The following is a 19902-nucleotide window of genomic DNA, read 5'->3' as shown; positions in this document are numbered from 1 at the left end:
GGGGATCCCGACCCCCAGGGGTGCTGGGGACTTTGGGCCTCTCACTGCCCCCCATCAATGACTCTGCCCAGCTGGGGGGCCCCAGCACAGGGGTTCCCACATTTCTTTATGCTGGGACCCCCCCTTTGGAAATACTTCAGGCTGTGGTGACCCCCCCCCCCAAAAAGTGACTATGGCCCCACCCCCATACCAGGCCACCCTTTCTGCTGCACTGCTGCTGCTGGCGGCAGCGCTGCCTTCAGAGCCAGGCGCCCAGCCAGCCGCCACTGCTCTCCGGCCACCCAGCTCTGCAGGGCGCACAGAAGCCAGGGTGGCAATTCCACAACCCTCCTACAATCGGCCTGGGACCCCTTCTCGGGTCAGAAAGCCCAATTTGAGAAACAGTGCTCTAGGGGCTGCCGTCGTCCCTCGATGCCCCTGCCCTGCACAGCGCTGGGTCTCTGGCAGACATGCTGCCGGCCAGCAGTGATCTGCTGTGGGGCAGGTGAAGGAGGGGGGTCTGTGTGGAGCGCCCCAGCCTCTGTTACCATACATCAGGCCCAGACACATGCTGTGGCCCCCACAACTTAGGGCCTGAGTTTATTCCACCCAGAGGAGAATTGCACCGCTAGGAGCTGGCACCTGAACGGGGCAAAGGGGCCAGGGAAGGCAGGCAGAAAAATAACTGAAATAGGGCAGCCTGCGCCACCCATCGCACAAGGGGGACAGACTAATGTACCTTATTTCATTATGTGCTAGGCATTTCGCAAACATTTGTGAAATCAACAGGCAGGGAGGATGAGTTGAGGGGCAGTGTTTTGTATTGACTGAAGGGGAGAGTATGGGGAGGCTAGAGAGGAGGATGACACGGTAATCAAGGACAGCGTAACAAAGGCCCGAACAAGAGATTTGGCTGCAGTAGGGAGGAGAAAAGGTGCCTCCCAAGATATTAACCAATGACAGGTTTCAGAATAGCAGCCGTGTTAGTCTGTATCCGCAAAAAGAACAGGAGTACTTGTGGCACCTTAGAGACTAACACATTTATTTGAGCATAAGCTTTTGTGGGCTACAGCCCACTTCATCGGATCCAAACTAATGTTACTGAACTTATGTGACAACATCAAAGTACTCCAAGGGTAACACAGGCATCAAAGCAGCCACTCGAGAAATCCTGAAACGTTGATGTACATAGAGGAGCTGTTTGTTTTCTGACCATAGGTGCTGGAACTAGGGGTACTGCTGCACCCCTTAGCTTGAAGTGGTTTCCATCATACACAGCATTTACCGTTGGTTCAATAGCTCTCAGTACCCCCACTATACAAATTGCAGACTGGTAGCTGTGTTAGTCTGGATTAGCAAAAACAATGAGGAGACCTTGTGGCACCTTAGAGACTAACACATTTATTTGGGCAAATAAATGTGTTAGTCTCTAAGGTGCCACAAGGACTCTTAATTGTTTTTACTATACAAGTTGTTCCAGCACCTGGGTTTCTGACTCCCTGCAGCTAACGTCCTGACCTCCCTCAGGAAAACGGGGGCAGGTGGGAGCCTAAAGGCAAGGAGCCCAAATCGGGGCTAGACCTAGAGTTGCTTTTGTCTTCTAAGACAGCAATAAGTAGCAATAGCAGGTGCATTAGTGACAGGTTCTTGTTGCCGCTCTGGATGCATGGAGCATTCAAAAGGAAAGACGCTTTTAGTACCCAACAGGTGCCTCTAGAGCCAGAGGATGCCCCTCAGCACAGCTAGTTAGGGTAGGGCACACGCATTTTGCATTTAATGTTTTAAACCCCCTTTTCCTTGCTCTCAGCACAGGTTTGTGATGTTTATGCACTCTGAAAAGTGATCCCTATAAAAAAGTTTCAACTCACTGTCTATAGCACTGATTTCAAATAGTCTAGTCCAATGCTTGCACTGCCCTCATCACGCTGGTATTTGGAAGCCTAAGACCAGCTCTGAGTGAGTTTCCCAGACCTGAAGAAGAGCTCTGTGTAAGCTCAAAAGTTTGTTTTTCTTACCCCCAGAAGTTAAAATACCACTTTCTCCTTCAGCCCCTCATTCCCTTCCAATCCTCGCTGAGGATGCTGGAAGGAGAGGCTGTGTGTATTTCTATCCAGTAAGGTAGCTGTCTGCATCCCTCTTCACCTTATGAGCTGCTAAGTGACAGGGCCTAGCTGGGCACCAGAGGGAGTTAGTGAACAGTGGAGACATCGCCCAAGGGCCAGAGCAGCCAATCACAAGGGAGCTTTGGATAATCGAGCGTTTGCAGCCCACTCTGCTGTGGTTTCGTTCAGATAACTTGTTTGGCGGGAAATTGCAAGGATCTATTCCAGGAAAACTAACATCCACGCCCTTAAGGGCTGCCCAAGCTAAGGCACTGCGCTAACAGCTGCACTGGGCCAGCCTGGCGATACTGGAAATGACAGGCTCACTACTTGAAAAGAGCAACTAAGTCAATGGAAGAAGGGCAGAAGCAGACAGCTGGGATTCTCACCTGGGTTTTTATTCAGCTCCTGGTTTGACAGGGCTACAGCAGGGTGGATCAGGATAGAAGCACAGGGTTGAGGTGCAATGGGAGGGGGAAGTGGGCATGCTCACAGACACCAGCTAACTGGGTAGGTGAGGAATGAAAGCAAGAAGAGGGCCTGGGGAAGCAGGCAGATAATCTCACCCTCACCTCCTCCCAGCAGGAGATCTCTGCCCTGGTCCGGGAATAGTGAGCAGAGCAGCTCCTGCCAGCACCGGGAGTGGGTCAATGAAAGGAGCAGGGTTCTGGCGTTGAACTCTCTGCTATTTGGCCAGCCCTGGTTTAAGTGACCAGGATGAGGCGGAAGCAGAGGAGATGGGGCAGGATGCTGAGTGATGAGAGACCCGAGCAATGAGTCTGCTGTGAAGAACAGGGACGATACTGTCCCCACGCAGGGCCCTGGGGCACTGAGGCACATGTTCACAATTGGGCATGCATCCCTTGCCCTATGAATCAATCAGGCACGTGGATTTCCCTGCATGTCCCTTCGGAGCCCTTGTGAGAGGAAGGACTCCTGGCCTTGAGCTTTATCTGCCAAGAATTGGCCCAGAGGATCCTGCTGGCGTGGCAGATCAAGCACGTGTACTGCCCTTCGCTGAACTTGGTGGCACGAACGCGCAGCTCCTGGCGCGGCAGCAGCTCCAAGCCGGGAACAGAGCGTGAAAGGAGTGCCCCATCTTTGTACCAGTTGCAAGAGAAAGAGGGACACGAGGTAGCTGCTCTCAACTAGCACCAGCCTCCTTGGACCCATCACTCAGCGTCACCCCATGAGTGCTAATGCCTTTCCTGCAGCTCCTGGTTTGCTAACAGCCTCCTTCCCTCTGCCCAGATCACTCCCAGCCACAGCAGAGCTCAGGCCATTTCTCCCTTCCCTCCATCTCTCCGCTGTGCCTGCTAGTCAGGGACGGGGACTTTATACACAGAACACGGTGGAGAGGTTTGTGCCATTCAGGCATGGTCAGAATCAAGGCCCCTGGTTGCTCCTTATTAGAGGGGTTTTCGAGGCTCAGCGGCCATTGAACCCCATCTGCTCTGCCTTTCCAAAGCTGTAGCCTCCCTCCTTCCTGCCCTCCACAGCTGGCAGCATCTGCACAGACACCAGCTCCAGGAGAGCGAGCTGCACTGGGAAAGACCTTCTCCCTCAGAAGACATCAGCTTCCAGGCAAGGAGGTTACAGCAGAGGTCAGCCCTATGGGGCTAGAGAGACCTGGGGCAGGTCTGGTGGCTACTGCAGGGAGAGTGAATGCTCTGCACCCAAGAAGGGCCCCCGGCTGCAGGGGGCAGTGGCTCACCTGACTTGCAGGTGTGGCCTGGAGGAATTCAGCCCACAGCGGAAGGTTATGACTCTCCCTTCGGAGATATACTTGGTGTGAATGTGGGGGGGACGAACAGAGGGGGAGGAGGAGACAGCAGGGGGCTCTGAAAGAGAGACAAAGAGCAGTGACGCCAACAGCCAACAGCGGAGGGGCCTCGCAGCTCCCCCAGGCCTCTCCTCAGACTGCAGAGGCCTGATGGGGATTGAGGGGCATGGGAGATGCTAGGTGGCATTTGCTTTGCAGGGGGCTGGGCAGGGCCAGTGGACCTGTGGGCAGCTGGTTTCTGTAGCTCATAGCACCAGGCAGCAGCAGGGTGGGGGTGTCCCCCCGAAGCAGGAGTTGCAGATTTTGGGGCAGTGCCTCTTCATGAAGGCTCGCCGGCGCGTGCAGAATCCCAGCCGGGCCCAAGGCTCACACTGCCACTTCTCGTCCACGCAGCCTGCAGGGACAGCACGCAGGGCAGGGCCCCGAGAGGAGCTGAGTGTTGCATCTCCCACCCTGGGGCCCAGCCACATGGGGGACTGACCTTTGGCACAGAAGCAACCAAGGAATTTGGGATCGGAGTCCCAGCCAGTGCAACACCCGATTGAGGGCTGGGGGCTCCCATCCGATCCCCACTGCCTATCACACACTTTATCGCACCCTTTGGCCTGGACTGCCCTTTGCTCATTTTCCTCCCAGTGACTCCGCCCCCATAATGATTGCTAGGGCATCCATAGGTTACTCCAAGGTGACCCCGAGGCAGCTCTACATTCTGGGCTGCTGGCTGGATGCAGCTGGGCCGATGTAGGACACTGTCTCAGTGCAGGACAGTGACTCAGCAGAGGGAGCCCTCGGGGGGACAGTCCCCTCTTTGAGGGCCAGATGGCAACTAGGTGCTGGGCACGCATCAGTGCTGGCACTTCTTGGCACCCCCTTACCATACAGTCGCTGAACAGCCCAGACGTCGTCCTGGCCGATGCGCCAAGTCCTGCTGTAGGTAGCGTTTGGGTGCATGAGCGCGCGGATGTCCCGCGAATGCCACAGGCCCAGGGCATGGCCGGTCTCGTGAGCTGCCACCTGGACCAGGTCATTCAGCCAGACCCCTGCAAGCACAGAGCGCCCCAAGGGAGCAGGGCCACGCAGACAGGCTGGAGCGCCAGCCCTGTCAGCTCCCAGCCACGTCAATGCAGGGAGAGGGCTCTTGGAGCAGACTCCGAGCAAGCTCAGCCTGACTCCTCTCTGCTACCCAACTACAAGCATCCGCTGCAGCTCCCCACCACCCCCGCACACAGCTCCTGTCCTAACCCAACCCCACGTCAGGGAATATTTTGATGGGGAATTCCCACCCATGCGGCAACACAAGGGGCTCCTGGGGCGGGCTCTGAATTTGGGCCCTCACCCTGCAGCCTGGCGGGATCTGGGAGCCTGGCACACACGCCCGAATAGAGGAGCAGCAAGCTCCAAAAGGTGTGTGTGTAGATAAATCTCAGATAATCTTCATATGACTTTACACTGGGCCTCTTCGTATAACCTTGTAGTGGGTCTACCCACGTGTGACCTCTGTTTTCCGAGCTGAGGAAGGACAGGGTTGTGGGAGAGCACCCACCACCCAGGAGGAAATGACACCCAGGTGCCAAGCCACCTACGTCCCCTTGCCAGGGCTCAAGGAACAGTGGGGCATCCACAAGCCCCCCAAGAGTGCAGCCCCACGGACCGGAGGCCACCCGCTGCCACAGGGAAGGCTCCTCCTGCCATTCCCTCCATGGTCCCACCTATCACCTACGTTGTCTGAGCTGCAGCCAGCTCGCCGGCTTGGCTGCCCCCAAAGAGACACTGCAGCTTTCTGGGGTGATGAGAGAGGCAAGGCCCCTGTGTCACCTGCAGATGGACAGCACCTCACCCCAAACCCATTGGGAGCGGGAGACAGCAGATCCCCGCAGAACCCACAGCAGAGGGGCCTCGTGGGGGGTGAGCAATTCCCGGCCCCGACCTCTACTAGTCTAGGGGCCCTGGAAGAAGCCCACCCTGGAGCACAAGCTCATGCAGCTGTGACTTGAACCGGGACTTTTGGGAGAATCATAGGCTGGAGCTGCTCCAAGCTGGCCTTGGCCACAAGTCATCTCCCCCTGAGCGGAGCTGGAATCTCTCCCCCTGCGGTGGAGCTGCCATGAGCTAGTCTCAAGCAGAATCCCTTCCTCCTGGGCTGGCCTAGCCAGGGCTGCTGCTGCTGCTGCTGCTGGGAAGGCATCCGGCTCTATAGCATTAGCACAGAGGTGGGCAAACTACGGCCCGCGGGCCACATCTGGCCCATGGGCCCGTACTGCCGGCCCCCGAGCTCCTGGCCCCCGCGGGAGGCTAGCCCCTGGCCCCTCCCCTGCTGTCCTCCCTCCCCCGCAGCCTCAGCTCCCTCGCAATGCTCTGGGCGGCCGGGCTGTGAGCTCCTGGGGCAGCGCAGCTACAGAGCCCGGCCTGACCCGGTGCTCTGTGCTGCGCGGCGGCGGTGCGGCGGTAGCGCTGCCAGCCACTGGTGCTCCAGGCAGCGTGGTAAGGGGGCAGGGAGCGGGGGGGGGAGGGGGTTTGGATAGAGGGCAAGGGAGTGCAGGGGGTGATCAGGGGGCGGGGGTGTGGATGGGAGCGGGAGGGGGAATAGGGGGTTGAATGGGGGCAGGGGTCCCTGGGGGGCAGTCAGGAATGAGAGGAGGGATTGGATGGGGCGGCGGGGATCCAGGGGCAGTCAAGGGACAGGGAGCAGGGTGTGTGGATGGGGCAGGGGTCCCGGGGGGCCCATCAGGGACCAGGGGGGCTTGGATGGGGCAGGAGTCCCGGGGGGGGAGAGGGGGGGGGGGTCAGATAGGAGGTGGGGGCAGGGCCACGACCTCCTCCCCTAACTGCCCTCCATACAATTTATGAAACCTGATGCGGCCCTCGGGCCAAAAAGTTTACCCACCCCAGCATTAGCAGAACAAGGCACCCCCTGCTGGCTGTAGTATATGCAACCCCCCCCCCCCTGCCACACACACACACCCGGGCCCTGCTGTGGCACAGGTAGCTGTAGGGGGTGGGCTCCTGCTGGGAGGGTGACCACTCCCATCACTTAATTGGCTCCCCCAGGAAAGGGCTGATGGAGGAGTAGAGGAGTGACCAGACTGGGGATTGAGGGTGTCTTCTGCAGGGGAGCTCTGTCACAACCCAAGAGTCCAGGGAGCTAGTGGCCAGGTGAGTGGTGCCACCATTACTGGCAAGCAAGAGCTGCACTGGCCCTCTTCACCTATCCCAATCGGGCAATCTTTCAAGCTACTGGGTTGATGGGAGCCCTGACGTTTCCAGTAACATGGCAGCATTTACAGGCCAAAGCCTGTGTCCCAGCTCGGCTCCTTCAAGGCCCCCATAACAGCAGCTCTCACAGCCTTCAGTGTTCTACGTACTTTATTAGGTTTAGAACTGGACAAATCACAAAGTGTACAAAATGGAGACCACACTATTAGAAGCAGAGGACTGTGGGTAGCGGCAGCATTTCTATAGACCCAGAAGCATTTGGTAGAAGTGTGGAGAGGGTAGGCTGGGGCAGGAGTCTCTTACTGGCCATCATGTTTCAGATTGCCAAGGACGGATCCTGTAGTTCACATCCTGGGTAGAGTAAGGATGACCTGCGCCCACACCCGCTGGAATGGAAGAGGAGTTTCCAATCCACTGGAGGGCAGATGCTGGCTCAAACCAGCATCAGGTGGGGGTAAGTGCTCCAAGGACCTGATATGGGCTGTGAAATGCTGTGCCACCCACATACACACCAGCAAGAGTCTCAAACCCTTATCCTTTTTGGTCACAAACCTTCCCATGGCAGGACACGATACTGAAGACTTTGCAAGGAAAAAAAGGAAGGTGGTGAGGCTTGGTGAGTTCACCACACCTAGGCGCCTCAGACTGCCCACAACATCTACCACGACAGCACTAGCTAGTACAGGAGCCAGGGTAGCGCCAACTCAGATTTGTCCAGTCTATGGTTTTCAGGCCTATTCTACGAGTACATATGCACAAGAACTTCAAAAATACTAGGATATGATGCAAGTAGCGAGACACCAACAGAAGAGTTTAATGGTGGATGTTCCCTAGAATGATCCTAGGAGGATGGTGGTTAGACTAGTCCCTCCCCACCTTGGGACAGGAAGCAGGAGGCTAGCTATGCTCCGCCTGGGCATGGTCAGGTTCTGAACTTCAGCTGCCACTCAGGTGGTAACGGAGATCATAGACAGGAGAGAGTCCATTCCCGAGGTGAGCCACAGGGGTCTAACTTCCAATCCGTGTGCAGAGGGGGCCAGACAGATGCTCTCTTTAAGTGTACTTGAAGACCAAGGAGACTGGGAGGGTGGCTGGGGAAGAGAGGGAACCCGCCAGCCTCTTGGGGCTAGCACCTGGTCTCGTAGATTCCACTCCTGCCGATGTACCTCACCCATTTGATCACATCATGGTCACTGTAGTTCAGCTTTGGCTCAAAGACTTTCAGATAACGCACCTTCAGGCCAGAGGGTGCGAATGGGACCTGTTCAGAGAGGGAACAACCAATGGAAAGAGTATGAGCAGAGCACCTGAGAACACTGCAGGCACCTGGGATCCTGATCATGGGATGCAATACTATGAGCCTGGCATAGAAGTCCTAGTCCTAGGCCCAGTCTTCCTCCAAACCAGGCATGGCACAAGCCAGAGGGTAACTGCGGAAAGGAACAGGGAAGGTATTTCTAGAGACTTTGAAGGCACATATGCAGGGAGTGCTGCAACCACAAGGCCTGCCAGAGGGCACAGCTACGCAGGGGACAGTCCCACTGCAGTTAGGAACACAAACTGTGGGCCTCCTCCCACGGCTCCTAAAGTGGTCTCCAACAAGCCTGAGCTGGAAAGAGCTTCCACAGCAGAGGTTCCTCCCAGCAGGACAGGTGACAGCGGCCAAGTGCCCCCAAGGCTAGATTTGTGTCTGAGGAGGAGGGATGCAGCCATCCTACCTCAAAGTTCATGGAGATTGGCGGCCGAGCCCATTTCTTCTTGTCATTGGTGGGCAGCAGTTCAATCTCTGCACTGATCTGGGACTCCTTCATTCCAGCCATACGCTTAATTCTAGAGGAGAAAAGGCCAGAGATGTCAGAGACCTGCCAGAGATTTCAGCCATTCCATCTCTTCCCTAGGAAAGAGGGATCTGGCCTAGTGCAGACAGTTGCTGCAGGACCCAAGCACCCAGCAGAGTTGTGGAGCGACTCCTGATTTGCATGGAAGTGTGGTTGCCCCCCCCATGCAGGCAACGTCCAAGCGACCATGCTCACTTACTTCCACACGATGGCGTTCTCGCTGGCCTTGTACTTCGCCTTCCCTTTCATACAGATGACCTGCACTCCACTGGTGTTGAGGGGAGTTGGGATTCGGACCTGGAAGACAGTTAGTTAACAGGGGCAGGAAGAACTCTGGCTGGGGTTAAGAGTCTGTGGACAACTTCACCTTAACTCAAAGACAGACAGGACAAGCTGCCCAGTCATGGATCCCCTGACCCTATCCCATCCATTCCAGGGCTCACAAGCTAGCTGCTACTGCAGAAACACTAGATACTGCGCCAGGAATTATAGCATGAGAGGGAGAGAAACCCTAGGGCTTGGAGAGAGAGCTTTAAACCCCCTAGAGCCACAACTGCCAGCTGGTGCTGAAGGAGCCAAGTGAAGCCTTTTCCCTTTAATTCAGGCAGGCAGCTCTGCTTGAGGAAGCATTGGGGGGCTGGGGGAAGCATGAATATGCCTTCCAGCAGGTGTTACAAGCAGTCCTCCCCAGGAAGGGTAAACCCCACTGCAGAGATGTGTGCATGCGGGGAACACGTTTACATTCATGGACACCATGGACACCTGGATGAGGTAGTCAGGAGTTCTGCACTGCAGTTTGATGCTCCCCCTGGCAGCAGGCTCTGCTGTTGCACATCTGTAACTGGCCTGGTTACCTCTGGGTGCAGTGAGCAATGGGGCCGCTCACAGCATCAGGCGAGTGAGAAGGGTACAAGCGTTAACAGTGGCTGGAATACTCAGCGAACAGCTGCTGGGCAGGTGCCCGGAAGAGCACAAAGTGAGTCCAGGCCAGCACCCAAGGAATGGTCCCAATTCAGAGGTGCAACTTTTCAGGCAGATCGCACACAGCTGACTTCGTAGCCCCTTATCTCCCTAGCATGGCAGCACCAACACTGAGCCTTTCTAGTCTTGCACAGAGTTAGACTTCATCTCCCAGGATACTGGGGTCCCAGCTAAGCCCCCTGCTTCTCTCCAAGGCACAAAACCACAGGGGGCTGTGTCTTACCTCTATCTTCTGGGCCAGCAGGGAGGGTTTGAAGTTGGATTTGATCACCACTTTCACTTCCAGCTTGGTGCGGCCCACCTCCCGCACCAGGGGAATGACACGGAAGGGCAGGATGATGTCCTTGGTGGTTCGGTATCTGCAGGGATAGGACGAACACATCAATAAACCCTGCAACGGAGAAGGCCCTTATTGCCTCAAATGGCAGCTGCTCTCCCAAAAATGGGGAGGCCAACCATGCACTAGAGGTAAGCTCAGACTGCTGGATGGCTCCATGATTTATTAAGAGCACTAGCTGGAGCCACCATTTAAAGTGAGCTGCCCCACAAGCAGGATGGGGGAAGTATAGGCCAATAGTTAAGATACAGGGGACTAGGGAGTCTGGATTCCTGGAATCTGTCCCTGGCTCTCGAGCCAGTCACAGAGGCTGGTTTAAGTGCTAGGAAACAGGGTTGCACCCTACAGTTTGGGGATCTGTATGCACTGCTTTGGGAATGGCTAAGATGACCCTGGGCTTCGGCCCTTGACCTCTGGGACATCTGTAAAGTGGGGAGCTGAGCAGATCATTCTCCCCTGAGGAGGTGCAAGGCTCAGCTTGTTAGCATATAGACCTGTGAAGCCCCTTGGAGAGAAGGAGGGACCAGACAGGCAGGGTGCGCTAGTGCTCAAGGAACTTGAGGTCCACTGGAGCTAGCAGCACAGAGGGAGGCCAATGCAGAGGCTCTGCATTCCCAGTGGCCATACCTCATTAACTCAAACTCTCCATCAGGTGGGATGAAGCTGATGCTCCTCTCCGAGTCGAACTTGCTGAGCCGCACGCACTGGTGGAAAGTGCAGTCGTCGATGGCGATTGACTGTTTGCCGCTAAAGCACAAGACAGAAAGTTACAGTCCAATTTGCGGCCCCCTAGAACGTCATGGGGCACATGAGGTCTGCCCATGTCGTGTTTCACAGTGAGTATTCTACGTGAGCGCTTTGCCATCACAGGTGTATCCATGAAGTGAGGGAGGCAGGGAGGGAGGAGAGATTCAGGGGACACAGGCCTGCCAGCTCAGACACACACCTTCCTGGTCTCAGTGAACCACTGAAGTCACATCAGACCTTCAGGACACTTTCCTAAGTGAGAAACCTAAACCCAGGCCTAGGCTGGACGTCCCCCGTGATCTGAGCTGGACAACAATGCTGGAGTCTGCCCTGCTAACATCACTTCACTGGGCCATGGGAAACTCGGCCAACCTCACCCAAGCAGGCCTGTCCCTGCAGTGAAGTCTGAGGGGAGAGGAAGCATTTTCCTGCACACAGCACTATTCCACTCTGACCCTCTGGGATGTCCCTTCTCAAATTTCCACCTTGTGAAGTTTTCTAGTCACCAACCATGTTTCCATGCACCTAGCAGTGGTTCATTCCAGGGCCACAACCCCTCCTCACTGAGCCAGCCAGACAAGTTTGGCTTGTGAAGCACAATGCTTCTCTGCCATAGGTCTTAAGTTCAGCTATTGAGTTTCTGGCATTGTACCTGTCAGTCAGATAGATGCTGCTCCTGGAATGACCAGAGTCCCTGGGACAACAACTGGATTCCAACACTCTGAATATCCTCATTACTGCCTCTGAGGACGCAAGGGGCACTTGTCTGCCCCAAAAGTTTTGAGGGGGTTGCGTGAAAGGGACACAGCCACCAAAAGTGACAGGGAAAGGATGCCAGAGTGCAGGAGTCTGGCAGCTGGGAGGCCTTGAGGGCTTCATGGTCAATGGGGGAGCTGTGTAAGAACAAGCAGCTTGGGAAACAGTTTGCTTCTCATTTATGCAATCATCTGTATCCTAAAGCAGCCAGTTGGTGGAGGCTACAAGGACAGACTCCAGTCTGACTGGTCACGGTCTACTATACACAGCCTTTGTATTGCAGCCTTGACACGGGCCACTCTTCAGTGGCATCTGCCTACTGCTTCCTCTTCAGAGAAGCCCAAGGCCCTTCTATTTTGCCAAGGGAGAGAGACACCTTTAGGTCCTGGTGCCTTCCCATGTATGTATGGAAGGCCTTTACCGCTGGACTAGCCAGCTTATTTCAATAGTTAATACTTTTGCAGAATAGAAAAGTCCTACTGAGAGGAGAATTATGGAGAGGCTGGGACTTCAAGATTGCCTAACTAGATTCTACACCAAAGCTGAGTCACTTGTGCCTTAAAACCTCCATACACTGGAACTTGGAAGACAGTTACCACTGCTGGGCACTTCAGTACCAGAATTCAGTGCTCCTGCTCACTGCTGCCATGGCCGGAGACAGCTCAGTTTTTGATCACAGAGATGGGGAGTTTCCCTTCCTGCTTCCCTACCTCGGAGAGGCAGCTTTACAATTGGCGAACCTGCTTTGAAAACTCCTATCTTGTCTCCCCACTTAGCGCTTCTGGCCAATAAAGGAGCTTCGGAGAGAGATGGCTGCTATTAGCTACTAGTGGTGGAGAATTACCACCCAACGCAGAGAACTTCTTTGAGGCCCCATCAACAGGCTATAAAAACTCTATGGCCCACCTGTACCACAACAAATGTTTTTCTGCATATGAAAGCCAGGGCCCAAGTTAGGGGGTAGTAAACAGGGCAATTGGCTGGGGGCCCATGCCACTGGCCCCCCCATGAAGCTAAGTTGTTCAGGCTTCGGCTTCAGCCCTGGGTGGTGGGGCTTAGGGCCTCAGGCTTCTGCCCCATATGGTGGGACTTCGGCTTTCCACCCTGGGCCCCAGCGCGTCCAACGCTGGCCCTGCTTGGCGGACCCTCTGAAACCTGCTCACAGCCCCCTGGTTGAGAACTGCTGAGCTAAGGATTTCCCAGAGCTGTAGCTCCTTGCCAAGGGTCACATGGGGCTTTGTTCAGCCTACCATCTCCAACACAGCTACGGGACAGATGGGATTAAAGGGAACAGAGAAGTGCTAGTTCTTGGCTTGTTCTCAAGGGTAAGCAGGTAGCAGTTCAGTCACAGGAACCATCAGGAGAAGTGTCAGAAGTTGGAGTCACATGCACAAGTCACGCAAAGCAAGAGACAGGGATGGGGAGCAGAGTGCGCACACAGCAAAAGCAGATTATCTACCTTCCCAATTCACTGGGGTCAGCAGAAAACAAGAGAAAATGTAACAAATGGTTAGTGGCAGGACGGAGCTGCTCAGTGCTGTCGGCAGCCCCCGCCTGAGTCAGCACTAGTCCCGAGCAGGGAGGCTGGAGAGAGCACAAGCCTCTCTATACAGCACCAGAGCAAGGGAACTGACTGAACATGGGGCAACAACTAAGCCCACAAGGTTCACCAGGGAGGAGCCTCCAGCTCCCACATCACCTGCTCTTTGCTCGACCCTGCTCAGAGACATTTAACACCAAGTGATGAACAGGAAGTTTAGTCTAACTGGCCATTTTAATCAGGGCTCAAAGGTCAGCTGCAACATTAGTCATGGAAAGGGAGATTAGCCTGTGCTCCCTCCTTCATGCTACATGAGGGGTGTAGTGCTAGTGATCATGTAGCATTGGCCAGAACAGGCTGCTTGTGCTCTGTATTATGTATTCTGGAAGGAAGCAGCTCCCCAGGGGATCCCTGAAGGTGACAACTGCAGGGAGGAAGTGGAGGAATCAAAGCCTCCCCCAGACCGCCAACGCCACACTGGCATGTCTGAGTGAGGAGCTACTAGAGTAGTTGGTTCCCTCTGCAGCCAAGTAGGGCACATCCATGACTGGACCTAGAGGATCCCAGCTACTCTCTTTCTGATCTCACTGCCTTGTGTAGAATAATGGCACCAAAGCTTCTGTGCAACTAGCACCAGATTGGCCCTGGGTCCTGGAAACAAAATATTCTCAAGCCAGCAAAATTCTCTATGCTGCTGCCTTCAGGCCAGCTTTCCCTTTTTAACCTTCAGAGCAACAAGTGTCAATGCAATATATTCAAAGACATCCAATGATCCAGTTCTCAAGGAGATGATGGAAGATCTCACAGCAGTTTTTGATCTGGTAGACAGAGCTGATAAGTCCCTGGCTCCTAAGGAATCCTGCCTTAACATTCTTACCTTTTCCCTGTTTCATCCGCAGTCCCTTTGCCCTGTTTCTCAATGACGATCTTGTCATTCATGCCAAACTTGCACTCTGGCATTCCACTCAGATAGCTCTTCATCACCACCCTGCCAGAGACGTGGGCACTCAGAACCTGACCTGGGTGGAGAAGAGCACAGGCTGAAGCAGCACCAGGAGGGTAGACTGCTACCTACAGAATCCCCACTCCTGCCCCCTGGGGAGATTGCAGATTCCAGGCCTATCCGCTGTGACAAAAGCCGGCTTCCCTTCCACTTACCCTGTGGAGACATTAACAGATTCACACTCTCTAGCACATCCAGGAAAAGCTCATTCCTACGGTACTTGATCCCTTCACGTCTCCAGCCAATCTGACCAGTCACCTGGCTGGTAATCTGCGATTGTTCTTCTTTAGTCTGAAGAAGAGGGAAGAGGATAGTTCTTTGGAAACCCAAGATTAAGCATTAAGACTGAATCCAGAATAGTAGTTTACAGCTGAATATAGAGTAAGTTGCTTGCAGTGCAAAACACAATCGGCCATTTGCCTTGATCTGCGGTGCCATCAGGATACTCCGTTGGGTATCAATAGCCAAGTTAGAGTGCAGTGTCCATAAGAAGGGTTCCCTTGTTCTGGGAAGGGACTGATTATTCTCACACTCATCTGGCTTTAGGTCAGGTGGAGCATAGTTAGACCAAGGGTTAAGTACAGGGAAATTAGACCTAGAATGCAGTTCAGGTTTTACTGAGCCATGACGGCTGACAGCAAACCCTGGGCTAGCCAAGAATAATGCCATCAGACCAATGTAACAAGGCGAGTTTGACACGCTTTATACTGAATTTTAGACTTGTCAGGCCAGGATCAGACCTGTTTCCAATGGCTAGCAAGAGACAAGAATATTCAAGTTGGGGACAGCCATTCCATGTCAAGTTACACACACACATTGGGTCAGTATCACAGCTGCTGCTCTTGGAGCTAATCCCACTAACTCAGCTGCGCCACTAAGAGCATTAAGGATTTGCTGGGCCGTTCAGCAGGTTTGCCTACCTGGTGCTATAGGCAGATCCAGTCAGACGCAGAGTGAGAGGAAGCAGATGTATAGCAGCAAGTGTTGTGCACACAGAGTTAACAGGCAAGCAGGTCAGTAGAAGGAAAGGGGAGGAAGAGGAAAAAGGCAGGTTAGGTTCAGGGCTACCTCAGGAGGGGAACACAGTAGGTTAGCTTGTCACTATCTGGGCAGCTAACAAGCACAAACAAGTTGAAGGCTTTCCTGTCAGGTCAGGCTAGGGACTGAAGGGACTACTTCCCTACATGACCCATCAAGGCACCACTGAACAGGGGCAAGGCAGGAGCCTGCAGTCTGCTCAGCAGGGCAGGCACCGTGGAGAACACGTGGGTGAGCACCAGGCCTTGTATAGCAAGACACGCCCTTGCACTGGGTCTAGACTCTGCACTCCCCCAGTCCAAGTCATTGGCACTTGCCATGCCCCAGCACAACCACAAAGGGGATATTAGCATGAAGCAGGAGGTACTCTGCAGCCACTGCTATGGGACTGTGTGTCTCAGACATTAGGTTTCATTTTCACCATTAGACCCCATTTTAATCCTGATTCTTCCAGGAAAATGGCTATGTTTTGGGCAACATCAGCCTTTTGTCTCTCATGTCCTGTGGCTGTAGCCACAAGGGGGCAGTGTGGGAACTCAGTATTTTAAACCAAGCACATGAACAGCAGGGAATTGGGTTCTAATGCAAGGCTCCTCATTAACTACGGTACAAATATCTCCAGTTTTGTGCTCATGCTGCCATTAGACTATTGCCTTCCTGTTAAAAAACAAGATACTCGCTCAGGATCTGCAGGGCACTGTCCATACAGCACTTTGCTGAATACCTTGCAGAGTATCCCATGGTCTCTCACCCACCCCACTGGCCACCTCCTTATGTGTGTATCCTTCAATCTTTTGAATATTTTTGCCAAACTATTGCTTCAATTTTAGGCATAGTGGCAGGAATGGGGAGGCTTGAGCAGACATGAATCCCCAGGGCTCCAGTTTATGTGACACGGACACCTGGTCATGTGCACAAGCCTCCAATTTCGGTAATGGCACAAGTCAGTGGAACATTTACTGGTTATCAGATGCAAGTCATGGTTGATCATGTAGTCAGAGCCACGTCACAGGATGCCGTCACAAACAGGAAAGCCAGTGGGGTGTACGGCTCAAGCTCAGCCCAACTGGATGAATGTTGCTTTGAGGTGAGTAACTGCTCAAGCCACTTTGTTGGGCTGTTTTTGTCCAGATGAGGACAGAGCCCAACTGCTTTTACTGAATGGAGCTAGAGAGGTGGTGGACTTCAACTGTTCAAAGGTATTTGGCTCTGCTGAGGCAGCCCCACAGCTACTGTATTCACTAAATCCTCGGAATATTATGGTGTTGCAGGATTCTGTTTTGAACACACAGCTACGGAGACAGGCCCAGCAAGTCATCTCCTGTGGGTGCATGTGGAGTGCTAATCAGCATGTGCCCTCGGCTCTGGAATGCAAAGAGGCTTCCAATTCAGAGTGGGGATTACCAGGCATTTTGTAGCTATAGAATTTCTATAGCTGCAGAATGTCCAGAACTTTGCTAATAAGTGAGAAGTAAGGGAGATACTGATGGATGGGAATTGCAGTAGAAAGTTCCCATAGGGCACACTTTTTGAGTTGGGGGGGAGGGGGAAGTGTGGAGTGTGATTTTTTTCCTAGAAAAAGTTCCTATTTATAGTAGAGGGTACAGAGATGGCAAACTGGCCTCCCTTTTTCTGCCCAGGAGCAGGGCCATTAGGAAAAAAGATTTCAAAAGCCGAGTTTAGTTTCTCATGAAAGGGAGGATGAGCCACGCTATAGTGCAAGCTTCTTCCAAGGCAGATCAATGCAATCTGTACCATGCTGTGTTCTAGTGCCGGGTCTCCCTAGAAGACAGACGACCCCTTATGTGGGTACACAATATTGACTGGAAGGGACACACTGATATCAGTCATGATCTCCAGAGTGACACGACCCCCTTCCCAGCACCCCCCCGGGAGCTGCTTTGAGACGCTATAAAGCAATAGCTGGTCAGAACTACCATTTCCAGGATACATTTGTATCCAGTTGTTACCAGCCCTTCCCAGAAGGCAATGTACATTATGGACAGTTTAAGACCTTCCTGTGGAGGTGGTAAGGGGTCAATGTGTCAAAGGCAGGGCCATCCCTAGGCATACACAGAATACGCGGCTGATTAGGGCACCATGAAATTTGGGGCATCTAACTGCCCCAAATTTATTGTTCCCTAGGCAGCTGCGTGCTGCATACGCGGCAACACCAGCTCTGGCACCCCGCCCTATCCCCTGGCCAGCCCGCCCCATGGGCTGCGCTCACTGCAAGGGGAAAGGCTGTCCCTAGGGGTATGGGGCCCGGGACAACTCCCTCTGCCCTGCCTCAGCCTTCCCCCCTGCTCCACCCCTGGCCTGCCCCCATTCCACCTCTTCCCCCCAAGCCTCTTCCCCCAGTGACCCCACACTCACTGGCAGGAAGTGGAACAACCCGGCCCCGGCCTGCTCCACTCTGCCAGCTCCCAGTTGCGTTGCTCCGCTTCCCGCCGCCGCTGAGTGCTGGGGGGCGGTCCTTCCCCCTCCCCTGAACAACACGGCTGAAGCCAGGTCGCTCTACTTCCCACCACCGGTGAGTGCGGGGGGACCCTTTCCCCCAAGTCCCCTCCCCCAAAGTGGCCTCCCACAACTCCTGCCTCCCTGGCCCCACAGGCCTTGAACGCAGCCCAGACCCTCTGCGTGCGGGGGGTGGGGAGAAGGAGCAGGTGCTTGGGCTGCGTAGGGCACCATAATTGGTAGGGACGGCCCTGGTCAAGGAAGCAGAGTTCAAACCTATTTGGAAAGTGTCATAAGTCAGGCTAATTGGAACTGAAGGATGCTTAGAGTAGTCTTTTCCACACTGCAGCTAGATTGAGGCCTAAAATGTCTTTACACAAGCAGGGCAGGCAAGCCACCTAGCTCTGCCCTGTGTACATGCTTTTGTAGGTTTAGTCTCAATGGTTATATGCAGTTCAAGTCCTTGGCTTTAACAGAAGTCTGGTTCCAAGCAAAATTTGCTTTATTCGATAGAAGATGCCGAGTGCATGATGGTGGGAACAATAAAGCCCTGGAAATACGGTAGGACTCTCAAGCAGAACAATCTGAGGGCCTTGTAGGTACAATGCCAGACGCAGACTGTACCTGCTCTTGTTCTTAATGTGAAGGTGAAGCCCACTGACAGAATCCCAGCATGCAAAGCAGAACTATTATTTGGATCAAGATGGACCATAGTCTAAACTACTCTAATACAGAGGTCACAGCATAGTTGGGGCTCTGGCCAGCTGTTGAATGAGCTAGGTATAAGGGTGATGGAGCCTGAGCTGTATGTGGCAGCTTATTGCCCAACAGCATGAAGATTTGCTAAAAACAGGAATGAAGAGCAGTGTTTAAAAAAATATATGAAGGAAGGAAGTGACGGAGATGGTTAGTTTTAAGTGTTCCTAGGAACAGGAGCTGACACAGCCAGTTTGGGCACTGACTGCCCTGCGTGTCAGATTGCAGCAGGCTGGAGTGATCAGAAGGGGGTGAGGAGGGAGGAAGCCTGGAAGAACAGCCTTTCCAGAGCCTTCACATCTGGCCCCTGACACTTCCTGCTGGAGTACAAGTCAGCAGTTTGTGCAAGAGGGAATGTGGGCGGGGCTCTGGTCTGGCCAAGGGTGAGGCCACTGCGATTGGATTCCTGGTTTAAAAAAAAGCAGTTACTGGGAAAGTTAGTGCAGGTGAAGGGAGCTGGACTGCAGCCCTGGAGAAACTCACCAGGCTTAGGACTTCAGACCCCTCCCCTCTTCTTCCAACTCTGCCTATGCAGAGCAGGTGAGGAGAAGTGATATTCTCCACTCTGAATTGCATGGCTTTTGCCTACACTAGATGGAGTGTATCCTTGGTCTGCTCTGGGGACGGCCATTTGGAACCTGAGCTGAATGACTGCTATGCCTCCAGCAATTCCACAGGGGCCAACATGAACTGCAACTGCACTAGAGGCAGAATTCTTTCACCCCACTTGGGCCTTCTGCCTCATGGCCAACTCCTACTCCATGGCAGGTAGATTTCACGAACAGCTCTGTGGAGTTGAGTGCATCAGTAAGATCTCGCCCCAGGAAACAAGCAATGCCTGCCCAAGAGAATTCAAACAAGCCCAATTCTGAGTTCTATTTCAGGTTGTGCCGCCCAACAGCACTGAACAGCAAAGGGTTACACCCTCCTTCATGAGGCTTAAGCTTCCCTCCTTTAACACCCAGCCCTCCCTTTTGGGCACATGAAGGATCTTCTATTATCTAGTGATAGCACTGTTTTTTCCCCTACCTACCTAGATTTAAGCTCTTTGGGGCAAACACTGCATGGTGTCCGTACACTGCCTAGCACAGTGAAAACCTAACTTCATTTTGGGGGTTTTAGGTGCTACCATTATACAAAAGCTAAACAAAGTAGCATCTAAATCTGAGCGGGCAAGGCCATGTAACTAAGAACAAGGGAGATTAACAGCAAGACTCATCAGGCTGCAAAAAGGGTCACCCAGGTGAAGGTGAGAGCCCCATGGCTTGAGGAACTGGAGAGTAGACTAGAGGAGTCAGAGCCATCCTGCTCTAGCAGAGGGAGATGAACAAGTTCTCTCCCTAATCGGGCTGTGTCTAGGACTTACCCCGAT

The 19902-nt window shown here is 53.8% G+C and overlaps 1 protein-coding gene across 2 annotated transcripts in view; it reads right to left on the bottom strand.

Moving 5' to 3' along the window:
* Positions 1-7209: 7209 nt before the first annotated feature.
* AP2M1 (adaptor related protein complex 2 subunit mu 1) overlaps positions 7210-19902 on the bottom strand; it is a 45475-nt gene continuing 32782 nt past the window's right edge. For both annotated transcript variants that reach the window (XM_005284028.5, XM_065557648.1), the window contains 7 exons: positions 14435-14570; positions 14154-14295; positions 10861-10980; positions 10120-10255; positions 9115-9212; positions 8796-8907; positions 7210-8338 (listed from right to left, as the gene is read on the bottom strand). In XM_005284028.5, coding sequence (XP_005284085.1) covers positions 8204-8338; positions 8796-8907; positions 9115-9212; positions 10120-10255; positions 10861-10980; positions 14154-14295; positions 14435-14570 — 879 coding nt within the window. In that variant the 3' untranslated portion in view covers positions 7210-8203. The remainder of the gene's footprint in view (positions 8339-8795; positions 8908-9114; positions 9213-10119; positions 10256-10860; positions 10981-14153; positions 14296-14434; positions 14571-19902) is intronic.

The sequence above is a fragment of the Chrysemys picta genome, chromosome 9 (assembly GCF_011386835.1).
Source record: "Chrysemys picta bellii isolate R12L10 chromosome 9, ASM1138683v2, whole genome shotgun sequence".
Classification (NCBI taxonomy): Eukaryota; Metazoa; Chordata; order Testudines; family Emydidae; genus Chrysemys; species Chrysemys picta.
Note: the sequence above shows the minus strand (reverse complement) of the source record. Positions and strands in the feature narration are given on the sequence as shown.